The sequence below is a fragment of the Ischnura elegans genome, chromosome 8 (assembly GCF_921293095.1).
Source record: "Ischnura elegans chromosome 8, ioIscEleg1.1, whole genome shotgun sequence".
Taxonomy (NCBI): domain Eukaryota; kingdom Metazoa; phylum Arthropoda; class Insecta; order Odonata; family Coenagrionidae; genus Ischnura; species Ischnura elegans.
In genome coordinates this window covers 16459232-16482137 of record NC_060253.1, presented here as the reverse complement: position 1 = coordinate 16482137, position 22906 = coordinate 16459232, and the positions used below count along the sequence as shown (strand labels likewise).

Sequence of the window (22906 nt, the reverse complement as noted above, 5' to 3'; positions counted from 1 at the left end):
CATAAATGATAAATTTTATGCACTGCTTTGAGTGTATTTTCATCGTTATTTATTTTATTCCCAAACCTCCGAACACAGCTCTCATTGGTCATTTTAAATGATGGGTATTCAACTAATTCAACAATGAAACGTATACGGGCCCTGCCCCGGATAAGGAAAACTTACCCAGGCGGGACTCGAGCCCGCGACCTCATATTTGGCAGGCGAGGACTTTACCCCGCCGCCACCGAGGCCGGCAAATAATCTGTCAAATCCGTTTGCATTCTGCACAAGTGAAGCCAGTCTTGATATTTGTCTCTCATCGATCAGCTTTGGTAGGTTGAATGTCGTACCTACTCGTAATAAACCTGAAATTATCTATTAATAGAGAATAAGCGGCTTTTCTCCTCCATTTCAAACAGTTTTACCCCTCGGAGATAATTGAAAGGATCGTGGAGAAATAATAATAATTCTATCCGTCATTTTTGTCTTCAAGTACGTCTCGAAGGCAATTTATATGGTCTTAAAAGCGAGGGCAGGTGCAACTTGGTCGTTGCGTGTCTAAAATATCTAGTTAAACACCTTCCATCGCTGGTAACGATCTCCGTCTAATTAGTCGAAAGAAGAGTTTCCTTGTCTTTATGCGAATACTTTATTTGCTTTTAATTGAAAATTACGTAGAAAATGAGTATGCTGTACTTCCAAATGACTTAATTAAAGTTGTCTTGCCACTAATTGAGCTGGTAATTGCCAGGGTAAGACAAATTCCAGTATTTTAATATTTTTGGTAAATATATAATTCGAAAATAGGTAGGGAGTGAGTTGAATAAGTGACTTCGGTTCATATCAGACTTATACATAGTTACCTGTGTATTGACGGTATCTTTCGTTACGAATTCTTTGTGAGTTTCTTTGTTACTTATAGCAAATATATTTTTATCACCCACTAATAATTGGTATGTTATAACAACATTGAGCTATTGAATCCATTGGAGCGCCTTTAATTTATACTGGTAGCCTTTTGATTTCCATTTACCTCAGCTCTTTGTATTTCCTCATCTTTCAGTATGCCTCTTGGCATCAATTTCTTCTCACCAACTCACTTCGGAGAATGTGTTGAAAGAAGCCGAGATTGCTGGTAGAGATCCCTCGTCCGGAGTTATTGAAAAGCATTCCGCGAAGGCACATTTTGGAAAGCATAAGACGAAACTTCAAAGAAACAGACTTTTTTCGGAGTGGTACTGAATATTCAAGCATTCAAGGAATTACGTAAGGTACCTACGGCTGCTAGAAAACTCACGTGTCAAAGGATGGAGTTTGTTGAAACTTAGGATTGGTAGTTTTCATGGGGTGATGTATACCTCCCTCGGGACGTGGATTATTTCTTAGAATGGGACAAACGGCTGGGAAATCCGCGAATTTCGTTCCCTTTTTGGGAAGTAGTTAAAAAGGGCGTGCGTTGGGGGTAATGCCCGGCTTCTAAGTAGTGGGAGATTAATTCCTAGGAAGGAAGTGGGGGGACAAATCGTGGGGGTTTTTCATGTTACATTTAATGGAAACTGGTGCAATCTGCGAAATAAGTAACGTGCGTTTTTCTCATGCTCAATCCTCAATCCTTTACTCCCTCAAGGAAGCGCTTTCTTCGGGGCCCCGTGAAATCCTAGGAATTAGCGACTCCGAGTAAATGGACTTGCGGCTTAAGGAGAAAGAGCTGCTTCGGATTTGAGAATAATAGTTTCGAGTTGGCATGTATGAGCTTTGGCGAATCTCGAGCCACCTCTGGCAAAGTTTTATCTTCTGCGTTCCGGTGGCGGCTTCAATAAACTTCCAAGACTTCTAGAGCTCTGTTTTACCGCTGGAATATTTTTCAGCGAACAAGTTGGGCGAATTTGTGGTTGCTTGTGAATTCCTTCGTTCCTGGAATAATGGAGAGGATGACTATGCCCTCATACTTTTTGGGAGTATGAATGCGATCGAAGCTCATCGCGTCAAGTCGTTTCTGAAAAGAGAATTATAAATTTCAATGGGAGATACGTAAAAATGTATTAATTTCCATGATTCAGTCCAAAAACAGCGCAAGGCCACTTATAAAGAAATCATAATATCAGAGAAAACAGTCAACAAATAGTTAGCAAAACGTAAAAAAATGAACGTAATAATATTCAACAGTATTACCAAATAACAACAAAAAAATTATAGTATTCATTGGATGGTGCTAGGAGTAGTGGGAGAATTACGATGGAGGCGGTACTAGATAGATGAGGGATGAACAAAAAGGATAAAAAATAAAATTTTTAAGCGGACATATTATAAGAAATTTATCCTTATAACATTAAATTAATTTAATTATTACAAATATTTAAAAGAATTCTATCCTAATAAGGATATATGGAAACAAAGGGTATACCGCGATAAATTGAAGGTCCAAAAGTACCAAAATAATTTATAAGATGAAAAGAAAAATTGCATTTCAAATAATACGAATTGATAGAGGAAATAATGCTCTCGGTGATGCTAACGAGTGACTAGATTAATTTAATTAATGAGCTCTTTCACCAGCTTTTTTATTGGTCGATTGTGAAAGTAACTATGGGACTCTTATTTCAATCCGTCTCCTATTTTTATATCTGTTTGCGACGAAAAGTCGACGGCAATAGTGCCCTTTCGCTGATAATTTGATGGCGTCACCAACTCAGGTCGACGGCATCACCGCTCCTCAGCTACTCCTCGGCCTCGTGCATGGGTCACACTTGGTTCATTGTTCATTACACTCTTGTAAGCAAATGAAAAGTTCTCCTCGAGCGAGTAAACCGAACAGAATTATTATGACGTCACCGGCTCATGAGAAGTGGGTGGCAACTTTCGCTTTTATTATTTCAAATTTATAAGAGAATGTATAAATGAGGAAGATTTATTTTTCGTCGTAGCTTATGTTTCTATTCCGACCACCGTACACTTTGAACTCTAGAAGGACCGGGGTTGTATGGGTACCTGGAAGGACTAATACGTACCCGTCATTTTGACGGTTAGTTATTATTTCAAATGTGCTTACGTTTGTGTTAAAATTAATTGATAACTTCAATAAATATAACCTTTTCCTTTATTTATTAATACATTGTGTAATTTTTTGCTAATCATTTTATTAAAAAAAATTAAAGTGAACTGCGGTCACTTCGATCTTCTTCCCCTGCCCTGGACTGCTAAATTCCGCTAGGTATGGCAGATATACTGCTTATTTCGACCAAAAATGTAATGAGGAATGTTAAGTGTGTAAATGTTCTAGCTAAATCATCAAATCAATGGCCGGACGTAATATGGAGTAGTGATTTCCTGAATAAAACACGCGTTGCCGTAAGAAAATAAAAAGAAACGCTCACCCCGTCATTTTGACAGGTCTTTTAAGGTAGGTAGGTAGTATGGCTCCATTTGTGTGTGGAAAAATTAAATTATATTTAAACAGAATAGGTACCATAAATTATAAATAACAGCCATAAACAATTTAGGCATATGATTGATTAAGTTGAGGTAGCCCTTGATAATGGCGGGTCTGATCCTTCTAGCGTTAATCGTTTCATGGTGTCGAGCGACCGGGAAAATCTGTAATTGTGCGTCAATTTTTATTCCCTGAAATCATGCATGAATTAGTCACGAATTTTTGCTCCAAGCCGGAATTTCAAAATCTTCTATTTTGAATTCATGTCACATAAAATTTTTCCAGTTCAACGCCCATTTTCTGGCCTAAAATCCGTTCGTCGCAATTTTAAGTGCAGTAGCTTAGTAGACTTTTTACAGCCGCATCGAAACGTGGAATATCAGACTGTGAAAACCAAATCGAAATTTCTAGTTCTCTTGACTCAAGTAAGATTTAAAAAAAAATAGGAAGATTAGAATGCGAGGTCGCCAACATCTAGTTAAGAGGTCGAAGAAGAGTTTTGGCTTGCATTGAGTAAATTTAAATTTTAAATACTATGTTTGGTTAATAGCCTATTCCTTTTCCTTGTAAAAGCATAAATATAATATTATTTAAAAGTGTTGAAGTCATTTTGGGTGTTTAATTCTTATCTAACGCATTAATCTCTGAAGATTAACCTGGAATTCTGTACAATATCCCTGGCAAGCCGGGGAATGTGCATGAATTTGATGGGCTGGACCCCCTGCGATTGCAATTTCCGATTCCGAGCGTGAGATCCCACTGTTCCTGTCCCTGATCCTAGCCGGCCGCGCCCTGGGCCTCGCCTTGCCCACTGCCCTCTCCGTCATCCCTCGCCACGGCTCCCTTTCGACCGTGTCTCTTTCTTGTTCGCCTCCCTGCGCCCCGCTCGCATTAACATAAACATACCTTTTATTTTAGTGCACCTGCGTCTGATCGCTGGTCTGGCGCGTGGGTTAGTTCTAAGTGCTCCCGTTCCACAGCAGCACTGGTCGCCTTCCCATCACCCTGCTGCCCGTCCCTGTTTTTTCCTCATTTTTTTGTTCCTTTTTCTTGCTCGTCGCTTTCATTCGAATTGTATCACGCGATAGTCTGCCGTGGAGGTCGGATTTCTGAGAGGAATGAGTAATTGGGATGATTCCCTTCGTTTTCAGCTGGATATTCCCATTTTTATGCACCTGTACGCCACTCATTTGGCTGTGTAACGCATTTGAATATTACAATCTTGGGTATTAGAAATGGTTGTGGGTTCTAGCACTGTTAGAATCTGTTAAATAACGTTTGTTTCTTAAAGCGAGTGAATTGTACCTCATGGCTTCTGTTTTTCGGTTTCCATTGGTTAATAGGTTTCAGACGGGTCTTAGAAATTGCTAAAATGATACAGCTCTTCTTATTTCCGATTCTCCTTATTCTAGTCTAGCATTCCGTTGATCATAGATGAATATTTATTGATGCTGTGCCTGTATTTACCTCATTAATCGGTTTCTCTGCGATGCTCTAGTAATATTGATGCGGAGTATAGGCTTAAAGTGCTGAAATAATTGGATTTTTTTTACTTTTTCTGTAAGGTTTGTTTTAGTGTTAAATTTTGCCAAATTTCGTTCCCTTTGTCGTACTCCTTTTCTTTATGATAATGTGTCTAATGTGTCTTTCCCTTTCCGAGAATATTAACGGCTCGATAGTTATTTTTATCCTATCTTTGGGATAAAACTGACGATCTGTTTGTGTGAACTGCACGAGAAAAGGCACTTTTACTGCGAACTGCGAATCCCATTTTACAACGGGCTGGTCTCTCTCTGGCCCAGCCAAGCTCACAATTTTCTCGCAATCGATTCCAACTCAAAGTTCACGTGGTCCAATGGATTTGATATTTTTGTTATTACCATGGGCCTTTATCGTAGGTCACGAGTTTGCTGGGTGGGGTTGACATAGCTTTCTAGATTATTGATCTTTCGGCTAGTCCACTCAGCTCTTTGTGTTTCCTTTTCACCTCCCTGATATACCATTCTATGTGCATTTATGTGTTCCTCAATTCAGGCATCTTTTAGATGTTTTTTACTTTAAATTACTGTTTATTTAGTTTCTCTCGCCTTATTTTTAGCGTAATGTGTGTTGTAATATTTATTATCATTGTATTTGGAAGCTCTCCTTATCCTCTTTATCGCTTTTCTAAAATTTCTAGATATCGTTAGAACAATACAATTTGTCATTAAAATTTTTATCTCCACTAATGAGTGATGCATGATTTACATGGAGTAATCTACTTAATGGAGGAGGTATAGCGGTAGTTATCGTTCTTCTTTGGAGAATCTTTAAACTTAGGTTTATTTCTTCTTATTAGTATTTATGGAAAAATCCGTTGTGACTTTTTTAATGATAATCTTCATCTCTGTTATTTTTAAACCCCCCTCATAAGGGAAAATCAGAATTTTTTTACAGTCGAAATAATGCAAATAGGAGTTGTACGTTTTTAAACTATTGTGTAAGTGGAGTTCATTTTTAAATATTTAATTAATTAGTCAATATATTTCTGAGTGCTATCTTTCAAATAATTTAACTTGCATCAAAAAAGCGGACAAGAATAGAAAGGTATCCGTTGATCTCATGTATTTCTGTTGTCGCACTATTCCGGCACCACTGTCTCCAAGATTGTAAGATGATTCCTTGCCGTGCGCTAGCCAATCGTTTGCTTTTCTCCTTGTCATCCATCTTTCAGTAATGTCTCGTGGCCATTGTTGCAACCCAGTGAAGTTTTTGGAGTAGCGGACCTCAGACTCCATTTATCTGGGATGCTTGGCCCAGCGGTGTCACCGGCAGGTTGATAGGCCTCTTTCACGCTGTCTTTGAGCCCTCATGTTTCAAACCTCCGTGGCGGTGTATTTTCGATATGAAATGACCTTTGCGTGCATACAATTTCAAAAGACCGATGTTCTCCTGTTTTTTAAGTTGCTTCTGAGAGCACCAATTGGCGTCAAGTTAATGTCCTCCACACACACCGTGCCGTTTTCATGGAGCGGTCAGAATCCCTTGCTAGGCGATAAAAGAAATTCAAAGCGAATTGATACTGTACACTTCTGGGAGATTTATTTTCGAATTTCATTATGTATTATTGAAGGGGGTGTGATGCGAGAATGGGTGACTAGCTTGAAGATGACATTTCATGAGAAATATTTTGGATTCTGTGTTACTTGAGCATGTGTGAAGGTGCCGAATTCTGCTGTGACTCATTAATTAAGAAATCGCCTATAATTGCCAAACTTTGTTTAAATTCAGTATTATTAGGAAATGTCGCTTTCACTTTACCTTAAAGCGGCGGCTGTAATAATATGGGAGCGGCGATACCCCGTCGTCTGCACGTGGGACACGACCACTGAATCCGTGAATAACCCTGCCCGAAAAGAACGAAGACGTAATTTTTCCCCCTTGTATAAAGTGAATGTTTTATTTATCTATCTGACGGAGCATTACTAGTCGCCACTTCTCTATCTCACATGATCATATTATATGGTGACGAAACGTATATGTATGGATTAATAGACCCCGTATATTTTTATAATTTGCCAATCGAAGTCCAACCTGCCCTTTAACACAACATATCGTATTTCCTATGAATGATTGACTGAAGCTATTTCTCCGAAACACGCCTGTATTTCATTTTATTCATTAGTTTAAACTGAAGAAGTAGAATTAATACTTACGCCTGGAATAATACCATTTTTAGGTTTTGTGTTTAGCATATGGAATATTCTTTTTGTGTTATTAAGCTGAGTTTTGAATATGATTGTTTGAAGACCATCCACTTACAAATGTGCTATTTGCTTCTAAACTACTTTATCTTCGCCACCATTCGTTTCATAGGCTCGCAGCTCCTTGACAGTGCCTGCAAAGAAACGGTGGGAAAGAACGATGTGTTATTTTCGATATGAATATTAGTAACCTCCACCAAGTTAGGCCCGAAAATTTCGATGTGATACCATAGAGTAAGTATATACTTATTCTATGGTGATACTTAAAGAATGACATGCGGTCCGAAGTATACAATCACTCATATAAAAGAAGCGATCGATAAGTATATGTAATGATTGATTCATCATTCTTCATGGATGAAATGAGCTGGTAGTGATGAGAAAAGAACCAAGGTGATGTATGCATTTGTAACAGGGATTGAACATAGTGCGGCCGTGGCTCGTGAAGGCGCCTGAATCGTTCAGCTAATTACTTTCCAGTAAGTGGCTCGTTTCCATTTTTTCCCCTGCTTCGTCTCACTTGAAGAGGTAATCTTTGAAATGAAGACGGATGGGTGAAGTACAAGGGACGGTGTATGACATGTGAACTTCAAGGGCTCCCAATCTCGCGCGTGGCCGGGTGCGATCCATTATGTTCAAAGCTAGACGGATTGCGAAGTGGTTATGAACCTGCTGCGAAGACTCCGGCCGTTGTCCCGCTGGGACGTAGAGCCTGCCCTTCATACCCAATTTAACGAGCCCCCATCCATGTCAAATTCATATCACTGCCTAAAGGAAACTGGTACTGTCTTGACTAATGGTTGCTCTCAAATCTTTGTCTCGCCCTATTACGCGAGGAATATGCATTAGGCTCTTAATGAAGTTGTTGGGGAGACACTCGTATCATTCGCTAATTATTGCCAGTCTTTCCGATTCGGTGCAGAATTTAATAAACCTAGCAAGCACTGCGAAATCCTCGACTTAACAAGGAATTTCCGCATATGAACGAGGGCCATTCACACCAATTCAAAGAGTAGACTTTATGATTTGACTGTATCTACCATTCTCTGAAACTTTTGCGTGTGCACTAAGTATGCTTATTCACTAATGCCAGCAATTAAATGGCTTCGGTCATTTGGTGACGGACATTAAAAAAGAAACTCGTTTTCTGTGCCAAAATGGCTCCGTTATTTAGTGGTGCCGGAAATATCCAAATACAGTCAACTATTATGTTGTCACGAAGACTTCATACATTCTCATAAACTGACAGCTGCAACATTTCCATTTCCAGTGTTTTATTGTGCTCTTTTTATATCAATCAAGTCACTCTCTCTACGACCAATTTTATCATCTGAACGGTTAAAATGTGTAATACTTAATGGTTATGTGTTGATTAAATTACACCGCGCACAATGATTTTATAAAATATTTCCGCACGTCGCGTTTCGTTGTACAATAAAACATTCTATCATTCTCGATGATGGTTTTGTGATCCATATGAAATTCTCAATGGTCGTATGCATGCTGCCTTTTCCTCGTTTAAGCGATGTGTTTGAAAGTAGTTACTCTTTGTTCTGGATAGCGGAGGTCTGCGTTTATCTATACTTACAATTAGACCAAGTTAGAGGAATTCAACCGACTTCTGCGGGTAGACCTTTGGAATTTTCTACACCAGGAAAGTCTATATATCCTGATGATTGAAAGACGGGTAAATTTGTGGATATTATAGCAATCATAGGCTTTATTTGTCTGAGAATAAGTAATGTGTATTAATTGTTTAATGCGCATACTTTTAAAAAGTGCATCGGAAATGGACAATGGATTCAAATGATTTAACACAAAAGAGTAAAATGTCAATTGGTATTATTTCATCCATTGATAAGTTTATTTCTACCTGGAGGGATGGGTTCTATGCTGTGGATTTCAAAATGCTTGGATTCAATGCATTTGTGCCCTTTAAGAAATTTCGTAGATTCCAATTTCTATTTTTCGAGTTCCTAATTTTTGTAACAATTTAAGTCTTTTTTATGTGAAGATTATTCTCCATGGTGTTGTGTTGGTGAGCAGCAGATCAGGATCTTAATTTTTGCAGATTAACGTGGCCCTGGAAAGTATTTATATAAATGGAACGGGAATAATAGCGATAATGCATCGAAGATGGTGAGTGAACAGTAGTCTGCGCAGTTTGTTCCGGTTGTCTATCATTCATGGTATGCCTCGGTCCAGCTGGTATCGTTTCCCGTGCCTCTTGTGAGTGCAACTTCCTGTGCCAACCGCGGGCTGAATGATAGCCGTGAATGGGATTGCTCGCGTCGACGCTTGGCTGCCTCATTAATTGGGCCTAATCTGTGCTGCTTTGATGCCATCGGCGATGCTCGCTGCGTTTTCAGCGTCGTTGCTTCGACCATTGCCTCATGTAATTTGTGTGTGTGTGTACGGATATCCCTCCAGATACGTATCTGTGATCTTCGTGTACCTTCTCTCTTGCCTTCTCGTTTCTTCAGGCGACCAGTGTACCTCGAAAGCCGGGGGTAATGTTTGTGAATGGCAGACCATCATTATCTTTGGAACTCGAGTGTTTGCCTTGGGTAGGTTTCTGAACCTGTTTGTTGCAGTTTACCCAATCTCCGATTCTGTGGCTTCGAAATGTCACTGAATGGAGATATTGCGGAAAAATTTGACTGTAGAGGGTATACTTTGATTGCTTTTATTTTCAGATAAGAATCGAGCATTTGAGGTCCCTTCTCTCGCCAAGACATTAAACTCCTTGGTTTTGTGGCTTCGAAGTGTCCCTGAGTGGACATGTCGTTCAGTCGAAAAATCGTGACGATTTAGAGAATGTCACATCCTATATCCATCTGTACGACCTTGAAGTGGACATACATCTTGTTCTTATGGCGTTTCACAGATAGAATTCCGATTCTATTTTGTAAGCAGCAGCTCATCACGAATCTAGCGGACCTGCGCTGTACTGTATTGATTTAATCAATTTCATAAGGGTTCCACATGATAGCAGTACGCTCCACACAAGTGTGGCCTTACTAGAGTAAGGTAGCTTCTCAGCTTCACCTTTTAATGGTATTTACCGGGAATTCTTTTTACAACTCCCGAATTACGGTTGGCTGTCCCGTATACTTTGTGTATGTATTAACCACATGCAGTGGCGGATCATTGGGGGGGGGGGGAGTTCAAGGGGGGCTAAAGCCCCCCCTTGGGTATCCAATTTACGCTAGAAAGAATGGTAATTTTTTCCCGACCCCCACTACTGCTGGAGTTTTAACCCCCATTTAGCCCCTATCCTCAAATTCGCTTCAATTACAGCTAGAAATTAAAAAAAAATAGATCCCGTTTTTTTAATACATCTCTCACTCTATAGCAAACATTGAGAATAAATACCGCTATTAAAAATATATGAGGAGATATCGTTCATATATGAAATATCGCAGTGGACATTTTTAAAAGCCGATAAAAAAACGCTCTTGAATAGTAGTGGCATATTCTACGGGACTGAGTGGGGTCCCTCGTCTACGAAGTACATAGTCCCCTTGGTCATTGGAGCAGTCAACTTTGAACCCCCTCCCTCGCTGCACGCACATTTTCTTGCACCCCCCCCTCCCCCCGATCCTTCCTCACGCGATCGAACTCCCTCCCTCCCTCTGCCTTCATCCCACGTGCGTGGTCGCTTTGTGCGCCGCCGTCACACTCGCCTCACCCCACAATGCGTGGATGCACCAGCACGATGCCGAAATCCACTCCCGCCCCCCATCCCAACTACTCCATACGCATTGTCCACCGTATTGATGTTACTCGAAAGGACGGATGAGGGGGTACATATGTTTAAAAATGCACGGGATGTTGGTCATTTTAAAATAAAGCATCAGATTCTTCTTGCCAGATATTGTTCATTGCTCATACTCTCTGATGCACTCTGCATGCTAATTAAAAGGGCGCATCACTCTTTCAAGCTTTCGTTTTTTTGCTTAAAGTTTATGCTGTCATCTTGAAATTTTTAGAGTATATTGAGGCGACTACCTTTTCAACATTTGTCCGAATGTCGAATCTGAAAAATGACAAAAATACCTGGAAAAGTGGTGTATCTGTCAAGGTTTAAGAGTTAAAGGGTGAGTTTTCATCGAAAATAGCGAGTGAAATCCTTTTCCCAATATGTTAATCCGCTTGTGCTCCATAGTTGTTAAAGTTCATTTTTACGTCGTGAATTTACCGAATTTTTATTTCTATTTTTCTGAATCCAATTTTCACTTCTTTGAAGGTGAATATTCGGTGGCATACTTCATCAGAGAGTCTCAGAAAATTGTAAAAAAAAACTACAAGAAAATCTGAATAAATCAGGGAAAGATTTCTTTGGAGGAAGAAGGTTAATTAATATCTATATCCAAATTTCTCCCTCTGTCCTGTGTATTCGGTTTGCAGAATGTGCAGTGCAGATCAATGAGCTGCTCGCCTCCCCTGGAAATGCTTGCTCATCGGTTCATCCCCAACCGTCAGTGACCAGTCTGTTCCTCGATTATTTTGGAGGTTGCGTTGTGGGTCTCCCAGTGCATACGTTAAAGTAGTATGTTGGGCGTTTGAGGTGTAGTCCTTCATCTATCCTCGTCGGCAATGTGGCCACAACAGACCGTCCCAACCATCCCTTGTGACTTCGGCTGTCCCTCTCCTTTCGATGGTAACACCTTCTGAGATTCATTTCAGTTCTGCTTGAATTGGCAGTTCGGGCCACGAGGGAAGGGTAGCGTGCGATACGATTGGAAGGTGCCTCGAGAAGGGTAAGACGACCCCTTAGTCGAAATATATTCCTAACAAAGGATTCAGGAGGGATCCGAGTTTTTCCAACGTCCCATGTTGCAGACGGAGCACCCCACTTAAAATTCTCATCCGTGGTTCCGGAGTAGGGGTCTCATTACTTGCCGGTGAAAAATTTCCGCCGTTGGTTCTATTTGTCTCCCTCGTGGGAAACTTCACCTTCTTCAGACCCCCTTAGGCTATCCCTACCAAAGCCGACCTTGCTCTTTTCCTTCGAAAAAAAGGCTTTTTCGGATGTCCTTCTATTTATCATTCTCACGGTGGTATTTGATGTTTTTTCTCGCTATTCAATCGATGCCTTGGACCAATTGGATTGGACTTGGGATGGTGGTTTGGAAGACAGGGAAGTCTCTCCTTGCTTTTCGTGCCCTAAGAGAGTCTACGGTCCATAGTTTAAAGTCACATCCTGCGAGATCTTACTGGTAACCAGCAGCACCTCATCATTTACGATTTGAAGTGGCTCAGCGATTGTAAATTTTATCGTGTACCCTGACCAGATTTGTGGGTCTTCCTCAATCAACTCAAAGAATTCACTTTCATATTTAGGGGGAGGCTAAAGGTGCTAATATCATACCCCTCCGTAGAAAATATGGGTTTACTAAAATTGAGAATCTCTTTGAAATTATTAATAATTGTAACGAAATGTGTTAAATGTTTCCAATTGCATCTTGTATGTGAGTTTTAAAGGCGTAGATCTCTTCTTGATATTTTATTTGATTAAATAATTCTTTCAGTCTTTCCCTCCCATGTCATATTTTGATTACGCTTGTGAAGGAGGTATCAAACAAATGTGAATCCATTTGTTTAATCCAATGCGGGTATCGGCTGCCTACTTGCCGTTAATGACCCCCGGAAAAAATCTTGTGACTGGAGCAACTATCAAATCTTGACTATTTTTTTGACTCAAGATGGTGAGAGTAGCGATTGGTTTAGTGATTCAATTTTGTACAATTTCTATTTATTTGTAGCAATTCAATGAAATGTAGCTATTTTCATTCTACTTAAACATGCGAATTCGCACATCTGGTCCATGCATGCTAGAAGTTTTAATTAATTTAGAAGTTAACTTAAGCTTTTCTTCCATAAGCCCTGTACAAATTGCCTTTAAATTTGTCTTTAAAAAAATGAAAATTTTACGGGGATATATTTATGCCAGTAGGTAATGGGTTAATAATTATATTAATTTCTATTACTCCATATTAATTACAAAAAAGACATGTACAAACTGTAAGGAGCTTTATGATGGTGGACCATGTTTATGTCACCATCATTATACATTTCTCTTCCATCCATGGCTTTATAAATGGTGGAAAAAATTACACGAGATTGAAGGCGTAAGTATACGACGAAATATGCACTCACTTGCAGCACCTTTAGTGTGGTGATGCAAGGTCCTTGTCCTCGTGTCTCTACGAGTTCGACGTGGGCGTGGGAGTCGCTTGTTTCGGCGCCGCGTATTCCGCACTGCATGCGCCTGTGGGACGCGTGCCGCGTCCACTCCCTCCTGCCCCCCGCACCTACACGTCGCCCACCCCTGCGGGTGTGTTGCCGCCCCCTCCCGCAGGAGGCGCGGCTCTCCGGGTCGGCACCTCCCGAACATGCGCCCCTCGACGATCGAAATTTCGGGCGCTTCCAAGTGAGGCCGTCGGTCAGTCGCCGCGCCGCCGGTCGGAGAGGAGGGTGGTGGATCCAGTGCGTCGTTTCTTTCTCGCTCGGCTCAAACCCCCGGTTTCCTGTCCGCCCTTGGGTGTGCGTTTGGAGCTTCTGGGCCGACGTCTAGGGTCCCTTCCGCTGGCGGAGGTGACCGCATTCGGACCAGTCACAGTGGTTTTCCTTGCGAGGACGCGGGTGTTGCCTGGAGTCGCACTGTGGTGCTCTGGATAAACGTTGAGTGCATTGTTTTCGCTCCCAGGATCAGTTATCGCCTGTTCTCCCGGCCCGACCCGTGTGTATTGGAGCTCCCCTTCCTCTGACGGTTTTTCCGTGGTTTCCCCGGCGCAGTGTCGCCCGGATTTACGGGGTGGCGGTCTGGATAAACGCAGAGTGCGTCGTTTTCGCCGGCTCTAATTCCCTTGCCCACCCTACGAGCCCATCGTTTGTGTTTCGGAGCTTCTGGACCAACATAGAGGCACTCCATTAGGATCCTTCCGCTGGCGGAGGGTCGTAGTCCCTGGCGTGTAGCTTTTGTCGAATACAATCCCCTCAGCGTTAAACTCCAGTGGGTGTTGTGGCTTCTTGTCCGACCAAGAGACTCCCTGTTTGGACCCCTTCTCTGGCGGAGCCCGCATCCGGACAGTGTTGCCTTGGTTTGCACTCGATCGGCGCGGACTCTGGTGTTCGCGGTGTTTGAAGGGTGGTCTTCCCGGGAGGATCGTTGGGACATTGGGTTGGATAATCCTTGCGCTCCGTGAAGTTTCGTGACGTGTCAAGGGCATCGATCCGGGGAGCTCGCGGGTGGCCAAACTGTGGAAACGCGTCGGGTCCGCCCCCGCGCGGATCAAGCCACTTCCCCTCCCTCTCCGAGGTTTCTTTTTTTAGTTGCGTCGGGGGAAAGTGAAGGGGGTTTTTCCCTGACGACGTCCCGTCCGGGGCGGAGAGTGGCGGTGGTGCTCCTGCTGGTGGTGGTGGTGTGTGAGAGTGGTGCAGGGGCGCGGGTGCTCCGCCTCTTGGGATAGATGGACGGAGGTGGGAAGGGGAAGATGACTGTGTCACAGCGATCGGAAGAAATGTCGGCGTTTGAGGGTCACGCGGGGGAAGAGAGGTGAGTAGGTTTGTGGGCAAAGCCACGCCTCCCGCCACCAAACACCTGCCTTGTGGTCTTGGTGAAACCTTAGTGCACTCGGCGAATAGATACCCTGGCATCTTCAGCTTTCAATGGCCTTGCTTCTTCTAGGGTGAGCTCTATCCTCACCTATCTAAAGAAACATCCGAATTTAGTGCGTACATGATTCCCTACCCAGCGTTGCCCATGGTTACAGATCTGAGTGAAGTGGATCAGTGGGCGGAGCGTCGGGTTGGAGTGGTCCAGGGTTCAAAGCCAGTTGGAGTCTTGGAACTCTCGCGGTGGGAGATGGCAGAGGGAAGAGAAAACGCCCCCGCACCCTTATTGTGTGCAATTCGGATGCGTCTGCCTTAGTCGGGATTGAGCTTCATCCTCACCAATTGAAACCAACCTTGGGTTTTAATTATCGAGTTAGCGGGTGTCATGTAATCCCAATTGAACCCTCGCGGACCTTGCGATTTTATGCACCGAGTGTATTGGTGATTAATTCCCCACTCTGTTCTGTGTCTCGTGCGATAAAGAATAAATTGAAGAATTCCTTTACAGATATTTAATCGTTTCTCAAGCTCTTACCGTTCCCCGTTCAATGTCTTTTTGGAGCTATGCGTGAAGGTTTTCATACTGCAGATAACCCAGCCTTTAGAAAGGTCATAGAACTCCATGAGTAATCTATTGAGGGAAGGTAGCTCAATGGACCAATGGCTTGAAGGGCCCATTTTCAATCATTACAATTATGGTAACGATAAATGAGTGGTTACCAGGTTAAGAGTGGAAAAATGAAGCCGTTTACACGGTTGTTATAGTTGAATAAATAATGAAGAAACGGGTTGGCAGGCAATTTAAATGGACTTGGAAAAGTTGACAGAGTTAGAGTATATTAGTTTGGACTTGGAAATAGATATTTTTGAAAAACCTGCTTATATACTGGACCTTTTATTGTGATTTTATACTGAAAATGGAAACTATTTGCCAGTAAGTTAACAGAATACTTAAAATAGTTACGGCCACTCGTTTTCAGGATCTCGTGCTCTTGCCTGAGTCTAAAAAAAACGCGAAGCTGTAGTTGTAAATGAAATAAGTAACTCGTAGAAGTTGCCGGTCAAGTGACTTGAAGCGATCGTAGTGCTATCGATCCATTGTGGATACAGGAGAGTGGATATTATCCTCGGTTGGAGTGGTGATACTCGACCCTCCGCTGAGAGCCATTGGAACAAAGAGGATTGACTTTTATTTATTTTTATTCTCGGTTATGGTATATAGTGATATGTTTGCAGAACAGATGGAGACGTAGTGTTTGGGTGGCTTTTGATCTCCATTTTGATAATGGTGGCTTTGGTAGCAGTTATCCTCGATGTAAGTACACCGTGGAGACAACTAGTTCCTTAGTTAATAACCAACCTACTTCAAAGGTTGGTCAGAATTCATCGGCAGGTATTCTGCTTTGACCTTTAACATATATCGAGCCCCAATTTTTCCTCGCAGGATAGGATACGTGTACAAATTGGTATTGAGACATTTGTTGTAGCCGTAGTCGAGAGTTGGCCTTTGAATAATAATATTAATTTTCCGCCTCTATAGATCCGTGTGGTAGCGTTGTGTGACCAAATCATTTAATTGGCCATTCCCCCTCCGTCCTTGGAACGAAAAGTATTTCAGTTTCTCATCTCGTGTTGATATCTTTTATTATGTGCTTGGCCTTTATTTGCTGTTTGAGAATATGGAAATGTGTTTTTCGCTAGCGAAATTACTGCCGTATTTTTCAACAAGGATGGAATTCTTGTGGTAGCTAGCCGTGTATGGATGCTATGACCCCGCGACCTTTTGAAATTAACCATGGCTTCGTTCTTGATTTGCCAATTATGGTAAATGATAAAGAATTTGATATGAATTCCTGGCCGTGCTACGCTTTGCAGCGAATTTTCAATGCTTAAACGAATGGCAAAAAAATAAACGGAAAGAAAACCGTACTTATCGGCGAATTAAATGAATTATGCAATGGAGTTTGTTGCATAATGACGTTCATCGAAACAGTAAAATTATGAGAAGCTTAGAATTATATTGGTCTCTCCTCACTGTCTCAGCATATGTTAGCGGCGTGGCTGCAACATTGAATCCATGGACGTGGCTCGATTTACTACGGAGGGGGGCGTACGAGAGTGTCGTATGCTGTTTTGCGCATGTTCTACCGCTGGACATGTTGAATGATTGCCCGGGCTTAGAATGAGCTCATTGGTAGGGGGAGCTGTGAACGAAGAGAGTGCTGAGAAAAAACGTAATGACGCTTTTACAGCTGTTATAGTTACGTATTAGAGTAATGCATCAAGTTTTATTTTTTACATTCATCAAAATCAATTAATGATCACGAGAAATATGAATGTGTTATATGTTCCTCCTGCGTAATCGTATAAGTATTCGTTGTAGAGGAAATGGGATCTAAGTCGTCTTCATTTCTAAGTCTTTCTGAAGACATAAACGTTATGGAAACAATTTTACGGTTTCTATTGTTGCATAGTCCCGAATAATTTTTAAATATATATTTTTTGATATTCCAACCTTGAGGTATTCCCAGATGTTCTTCATTTTTCCAGCATTTCCTTTTGGCGCTGTAAATGAGATTCTCCTAATTACATTATTTTGAAGTTTTCTTCGTATTTTATCTCGGATATTCTTATAATTATTCTTTTTTATTTTTTTAAATATAGTTTATATGTACATATTTCTTTAAATTATATTGTATTATATAAAAAAAACCCAATTGTTCATTTTTTATGTATAAATATTGTGTATCGTCTTATTCTCTGTATTTTATATTGTTTCACACTTTTTCTAACATAGCCCTGAAGATGATTTAAGAAAATAAATCGAAACTTTGGCTGCTAACTTTTGTTTAAATGACCTATACTCCAGGAAATACCATATTAGATATTCTTATATCCATTGTGTGTCACGAATATGGTTGGGATATGGTTGATACGACTGATTGAAGATTTATCTTCGTCAACACGATATTTACGTTTAATAAAAAGGGAACTATTTAGTTTATTGGGTCTTTAAAAGTTTTTAATTTGCGCCTTCACCATGAGAAGTCTTATTTGGTATTCTTTCCCGTCGGTTCTGCGGTGGAACTCGTATCGTATGCTCACAACTGTAAATTATCTTTCCCTCGAAACCTTTTACTGTGGGACTGTCTGTCTGTGTGTAACTTGTTCAATGGTGTAGTTCTTCCTTTCGGAAAGGTGTGGCCACTGTACATTTTGTCCATGACTTCCATGAAACCATCCGTTTAGGGTAAAATCTACTCTCACCCGCTTAAGAGTTTGCGCAAAGTGGTGGCTTAAAAATGACCGCAACGGCAGTATTTTGCGTGTTGCTCGAATCTTTGGTGTTTTGATTAGAATCAGTCTTATTTTTACCACTTTTTGTTTCTGATGAAAAGAATATTGATTTCAACGAAGGTGGTATCACATTGCCTGAAGCAAAGCCGGTACGTAGACAAGAGGATAGTGGCTATCAAAACGAAAAGTATGCTGTAGCATGTATGAGGAGTTGAAATTAGGGAAAGGTTGTCTGATTTGGTTATTTTCTCGTATATTTTTTATCACTAGTAATTATAAATCAATTTTTAATGCTGTATAATATTTTTTATATTGTTCCTTTTCATCTAATAGTTTTATATTGCGTAATTATTTTGTATTGCTGTTTAACTTTGAAATTCTAGCGGTCCAAATTGGAAAACTGGACCCATAAGCTGGACCAGGGGAGGAAAACTACATGAAACGATTACGACGTTACAATATGAAAGTTTATAATGAATAAGTCAGTAAAGGTTGTTTTTATCCACAGAAGTTTCCAGTGTAAGACGCGCTGGCATTACCATCTGGCAAAGTTTAACTTCTTCTCCTAATTAATTCGTTAGCCAATATGGTGTTGTATGCTAGTTTTCCGCTGTATGTCGGTTCATTGATTTCGCAGCATTTTCCCATGTTGCTGATAGTCTGTGGTACACTTTCTTTTTTTATGGGACTTTTTCTTGCTTTTATTTCGAGTGTTATAATTTTTCGTCTTTATTACCTTCTTGTGTGCTTTGTTTTTGACGTGATGCAGTGGTATAAAATATCTTAGGGTGTCAACGACTACTCTAATTTTCCTCTAGGGTACCTAAGCTTTCATCAAACGCCCAACGTCTTTCCCATCTGCCTCATATAATTTTCTATTTTTATTGTGCTTTTGACGAAAAGGCATATTTTACCGCCTCAATCCGATGATTTAATAGTTTTCGAATTTTCAAAATTGCTGGTGGAGTTCATTTTCCCCGTTTTTGAGCTTATTATTTTGTTGGACTATGATTGGCGCATTTGAATGAAAGCTTCTCCTAAACGATAGTAATGCGAGAACTGTGTGTAGTTACTTTTATTTTATTCTTAAATTTAATTCTCAAGATGCGCTTCAATTACTACTACACACTCTTGTATTTAATTAAATTTCGTATGCCCTACTTAGGCTTCCCAGTTGCGTCGGTTATGAAATTACTTAGATACATGCTACGGCAGGATTTTCAAGAGATTGATTTGATTCAAGCGTTATTCCTCGGAAATATATGTAATTGGGGGGATGGATTGAAGAGGCTTTACAGTCTGCTATGGTGCTGTGGACTTTTACTAAATTTACATGCATATGCTACCCTGAGTGTCAGCTCCCGGGTGTTAGGCTGGGGAAAATCTTCATGCTAATTGAGTGCTATATTCGGTAATCCATCGTTTAGTGCTCTTTTTCTCTACAATGGCGTTTCGCATGCATCATGTTACAACGTTATATTGAAGCATTTTACGTTTTTTTGTGGTAGAACTTCTGGCCTTTTTATTATTTTAAAAATGTTATGATGGCAGCGAATGGAGCATTTATTTTATCTCCATGCTCCATTATATAATATATAATGAATCTGCTTATGACTTTCCATTTCCATAATTTGGTAATTTTAGTGTTCGTACGTATTCGATTTTGGGATTTTTTTCACTTTCATTTACAATAACATCGAAATTATTTTCTTATTCTCCCGCGGAACTCTACGACAATTCCGTTTCGTATTCAAAATACCAATTCCTGAAAATATTACCCACTTATTAGACTTGACTTTTAACGATAGAATGGACTTTTAACGTTTGTCAGAAATAAGGGGGTTATTCAAGAACGCCTCATCTTGGGATTTGCTGGAAATCAGTACGTTACACCCCTTCCACCACATCCTTCTTTAAGTACTAGCGTACGCAAACGATTTAAAGATATGCTTCTGCGCATTTTGCGTCATTTATACTCATTTGAACCTTTGCCTTGCCGTGGTAGTTCCGTGGGTGTGTGCAACATGGATAGCATAATGTGCCATCCCGTGGTGAGGATTTGATGACCCTCCAAAATTTCTTTTCTCTCACCATATGACTTTCTTATAATGGCAGTTGAAACCCCTATCTCAATTAACGCCATTTTTTTCTTTCTTCCTGCGTCATCCAATTTATCGTCACCAACGTTAATTCGACGAAATTGGAGGGATGACGTGATATCGATTGGTGCATCATTCCAGTATTCGATATTATTTTGTTTTCAATTTCGCCAGCTTGGATGCACAGCTACATTGATGATCGTGTTATTTTATACTTGTCTCGTGTCAGAGGTGCCCAATTTGGCTGTCAGTAGAGTGGTATAAGCGTTGGTAGTTTGACAATGATTTAGATGGATTTCATAATACTTCTCAAAACAATAAAAAAAATCGGCCTTGTAACCATGTTTACGAGTTCACGATGGGAGTAATTAATTATTTCATTGTGTTCGGTCATGTGATGTTCCTCTTCAAGTTCAAATTCACTGAAATGTCAACGTTGTTCACTAGATTACTCAACTTGGTTTGTTTGCGGCGGCTATTCTCGCTCAGTTAATGAATTGCGAGTAGGAAAAAAATGATTGGTTCCCTAGGCCCTATGTGGTCCCATCTTACATGTGTCCGTCGATATTTTATTTACTATATTTCTGGTATATGATAAAATTGTTTCTCAGCATTATTCCCATCAATAATGACAGCCAGTGTAATAAAGGTGCATTTAACCTGCGTTGAGTATAGTTATCCTTCCTGTCGTCACCATAGATGGCATTATTCGGTCACTTAAAGTCGCACAAAGGGATGAAAGAGGCATTTGATGTTCTAGTGATAGCCCGCGTTAGGGTGTCCTGCTGTTGAATTAGAAACTGTCATCTCGCTATACATGGCGGAGCAGGTGCAAACTAGCTCTGAGCACACCCTGAACAGGTGTTCTAGTACCCTTACAAGTGGTCCCATGCCGGCCGGCTTTTTCTTCCCTCTTCCACTGGCGCTCCGAGTTCGCCAAAATCCTGGTAGATGGCGGGCCAATGCTCCTCCGCTTTCGCCACCCGGTGTCTCCGCGTAATATCACGTATCGCGCACTCGCTGTCATTACTTTCACGGGGGGCAACGTAATACCTCTCGTTGCTCTCTTAAATTTGATGTCGTGAGCAGTGATTTTACTTGCAGTTATAGTTGTAGACAAGTCGCCCTTGCTACTAAATCTGGGATGAGACCTCGGAATGGTGCTGACATGAGATGAGGTAAATACTCAGCTGTGATTTTAATGGCGTGTTGTTGTTTTGTTCTTAATAACTGGCAGGTAGTGGCTGTTGGTCATGTAATGCGTTTCAGTTATGAATATCGTGTCCAATAACATGCTTTGAGGAAGTGAATGTGGATTGTGCTTGCTGGAGAGCTAGACCATATTTTCTGTGCCAGGGCACAGCGTTCATTTTATAATTAATAGCCTCTATGTATTAAAGAATAATATCAATTAGATTGTTTTAAGGAATTGGTTAGTAAATATGGTTCCACGCGAGAATGTATTTCATCGTCTTTCATTGTCCCTTGCTAAGAATTTTCCTCTCGTATCTAGGATCAGGGACTTAAAAATGTACATACTTACCTATTCATACATATTCCCACGTGTAATAATACATTACGCGCCTTTTTTTAAATAGGGGCTTCCATGCACAGTGACGTTCAAAGTGTGTAATAGGTAAATTCCTTCGTTATTGTGTAATATCGTTCGACATTTGTCATATCCAACTTGCTATGCTTGTCACGACGCGGTTTTTCATATTATCGCGTGCGTATGGTTACCGCGTTTAATAAAAATATTCTCTCTCAAATTGGTGCGTAACAGTAATGTATATTAATAATGAATGCAAATTTAGTTTTTGTTATTTGCGGAGCAATTAATGTACTGGAACTATTTCTTAGGGTGATGAAGAATTGATTGGCTTGAACATCAGTTGCTATTTTGGCGATGGAATTTCTTCGGATTGTGTGGCCAGTTCTCTTTTATTTACTGTCGTAAATGCCTTTTTAGGAATGGGTTTTATGCTTACGTGGTTTCTTGTTTCATAATGACACTTTTATGGATGTGAGTATATTTTGCAGAAGAAGTTGATTTCTCACATTGTTTGTTTTCTGGTATTCGATGTTGGGTTTTGCACGATTTAATTGTGATTTTGTAATATTTACGTCTTTATAACCTTAACTTGGTGAAAGGGAAATGCTCTGTTTATGGTTAAAATGGAATATACAACACGTAACAAGACAATAAATTCATTTTATTGTCTTGTTGCGTGCGAATATCAAGTAGCTGAAACAAACTTGCCTAGTGAGCACTTAGGAACTACGTCCATTGCATAAGTATTATATTTAATCGGCCCTGGCTTTAAGATTTCTTATTTTTGTCTATTATTGTCCATTACTTACGTCCTTTCAGTTACCACTTCCACGAGAGTCAAGTGTTTATTGTTCCAGTTGGAAGTTCCACTTAGTGTTGTATCTCCTATATCTTTTTGAGAATTTTGAATGATTTTACGCTTGTATTTAAAAATAACCGTGGACGAGCTAGCAGTACCTCTTTACAGAAGCATTTGCTAGTGTGCTTAAGAAAATCCGTCCGGAGAAGAAATCGTCGGAACGTCACTGCCTTACAGCAATTAACCCAATGTTCAGTTTCCCTTTTTGCGGCCGATCCTCAGTCGTCCTCATGTACTTGACGCTTGATTCTCACGGTATTGCCGCGCCGAGGGCGCGAATCATTGGCTGTACCGAAGAGTCATAACTATCCCAACCAACAAGTT

General features: G+C 40.6%; 1 protein-coding gene across 5 annotated transcripts in view; it reads left to right on the top strand.

The window, feature by feature from the left end:
• LOC124164030 (insulin-like growth factor 2 mRNA-binding protein 1) overlaps positions 1 to 22906 on the top strand; it is a 207621-nt gene that overhangs the window by 83419 nt on the left and 101296 nt on the right. The window contains exon 1 of one of the 5 annotated variants that reach the window (XM_046541193.1): positions 21201 to 21349. The exons of 3 other annotated variants lie outside the window; for them this stretch is intronic. In XM_046541193.1, coding sequence (XP_046397149.1) covers positions 21345 to 21349 — 5 coding nt within the window. In that variant the 5' untranslated portion in view covers positions 21201 to 21344. Of the gene's footprint in view, positions 1 to 21200; positions 21350 to 22906 lie in introns of those variants that run through there. One more of the 5 variants, XM_046541191.1, reaches the window with a different exon arrangement.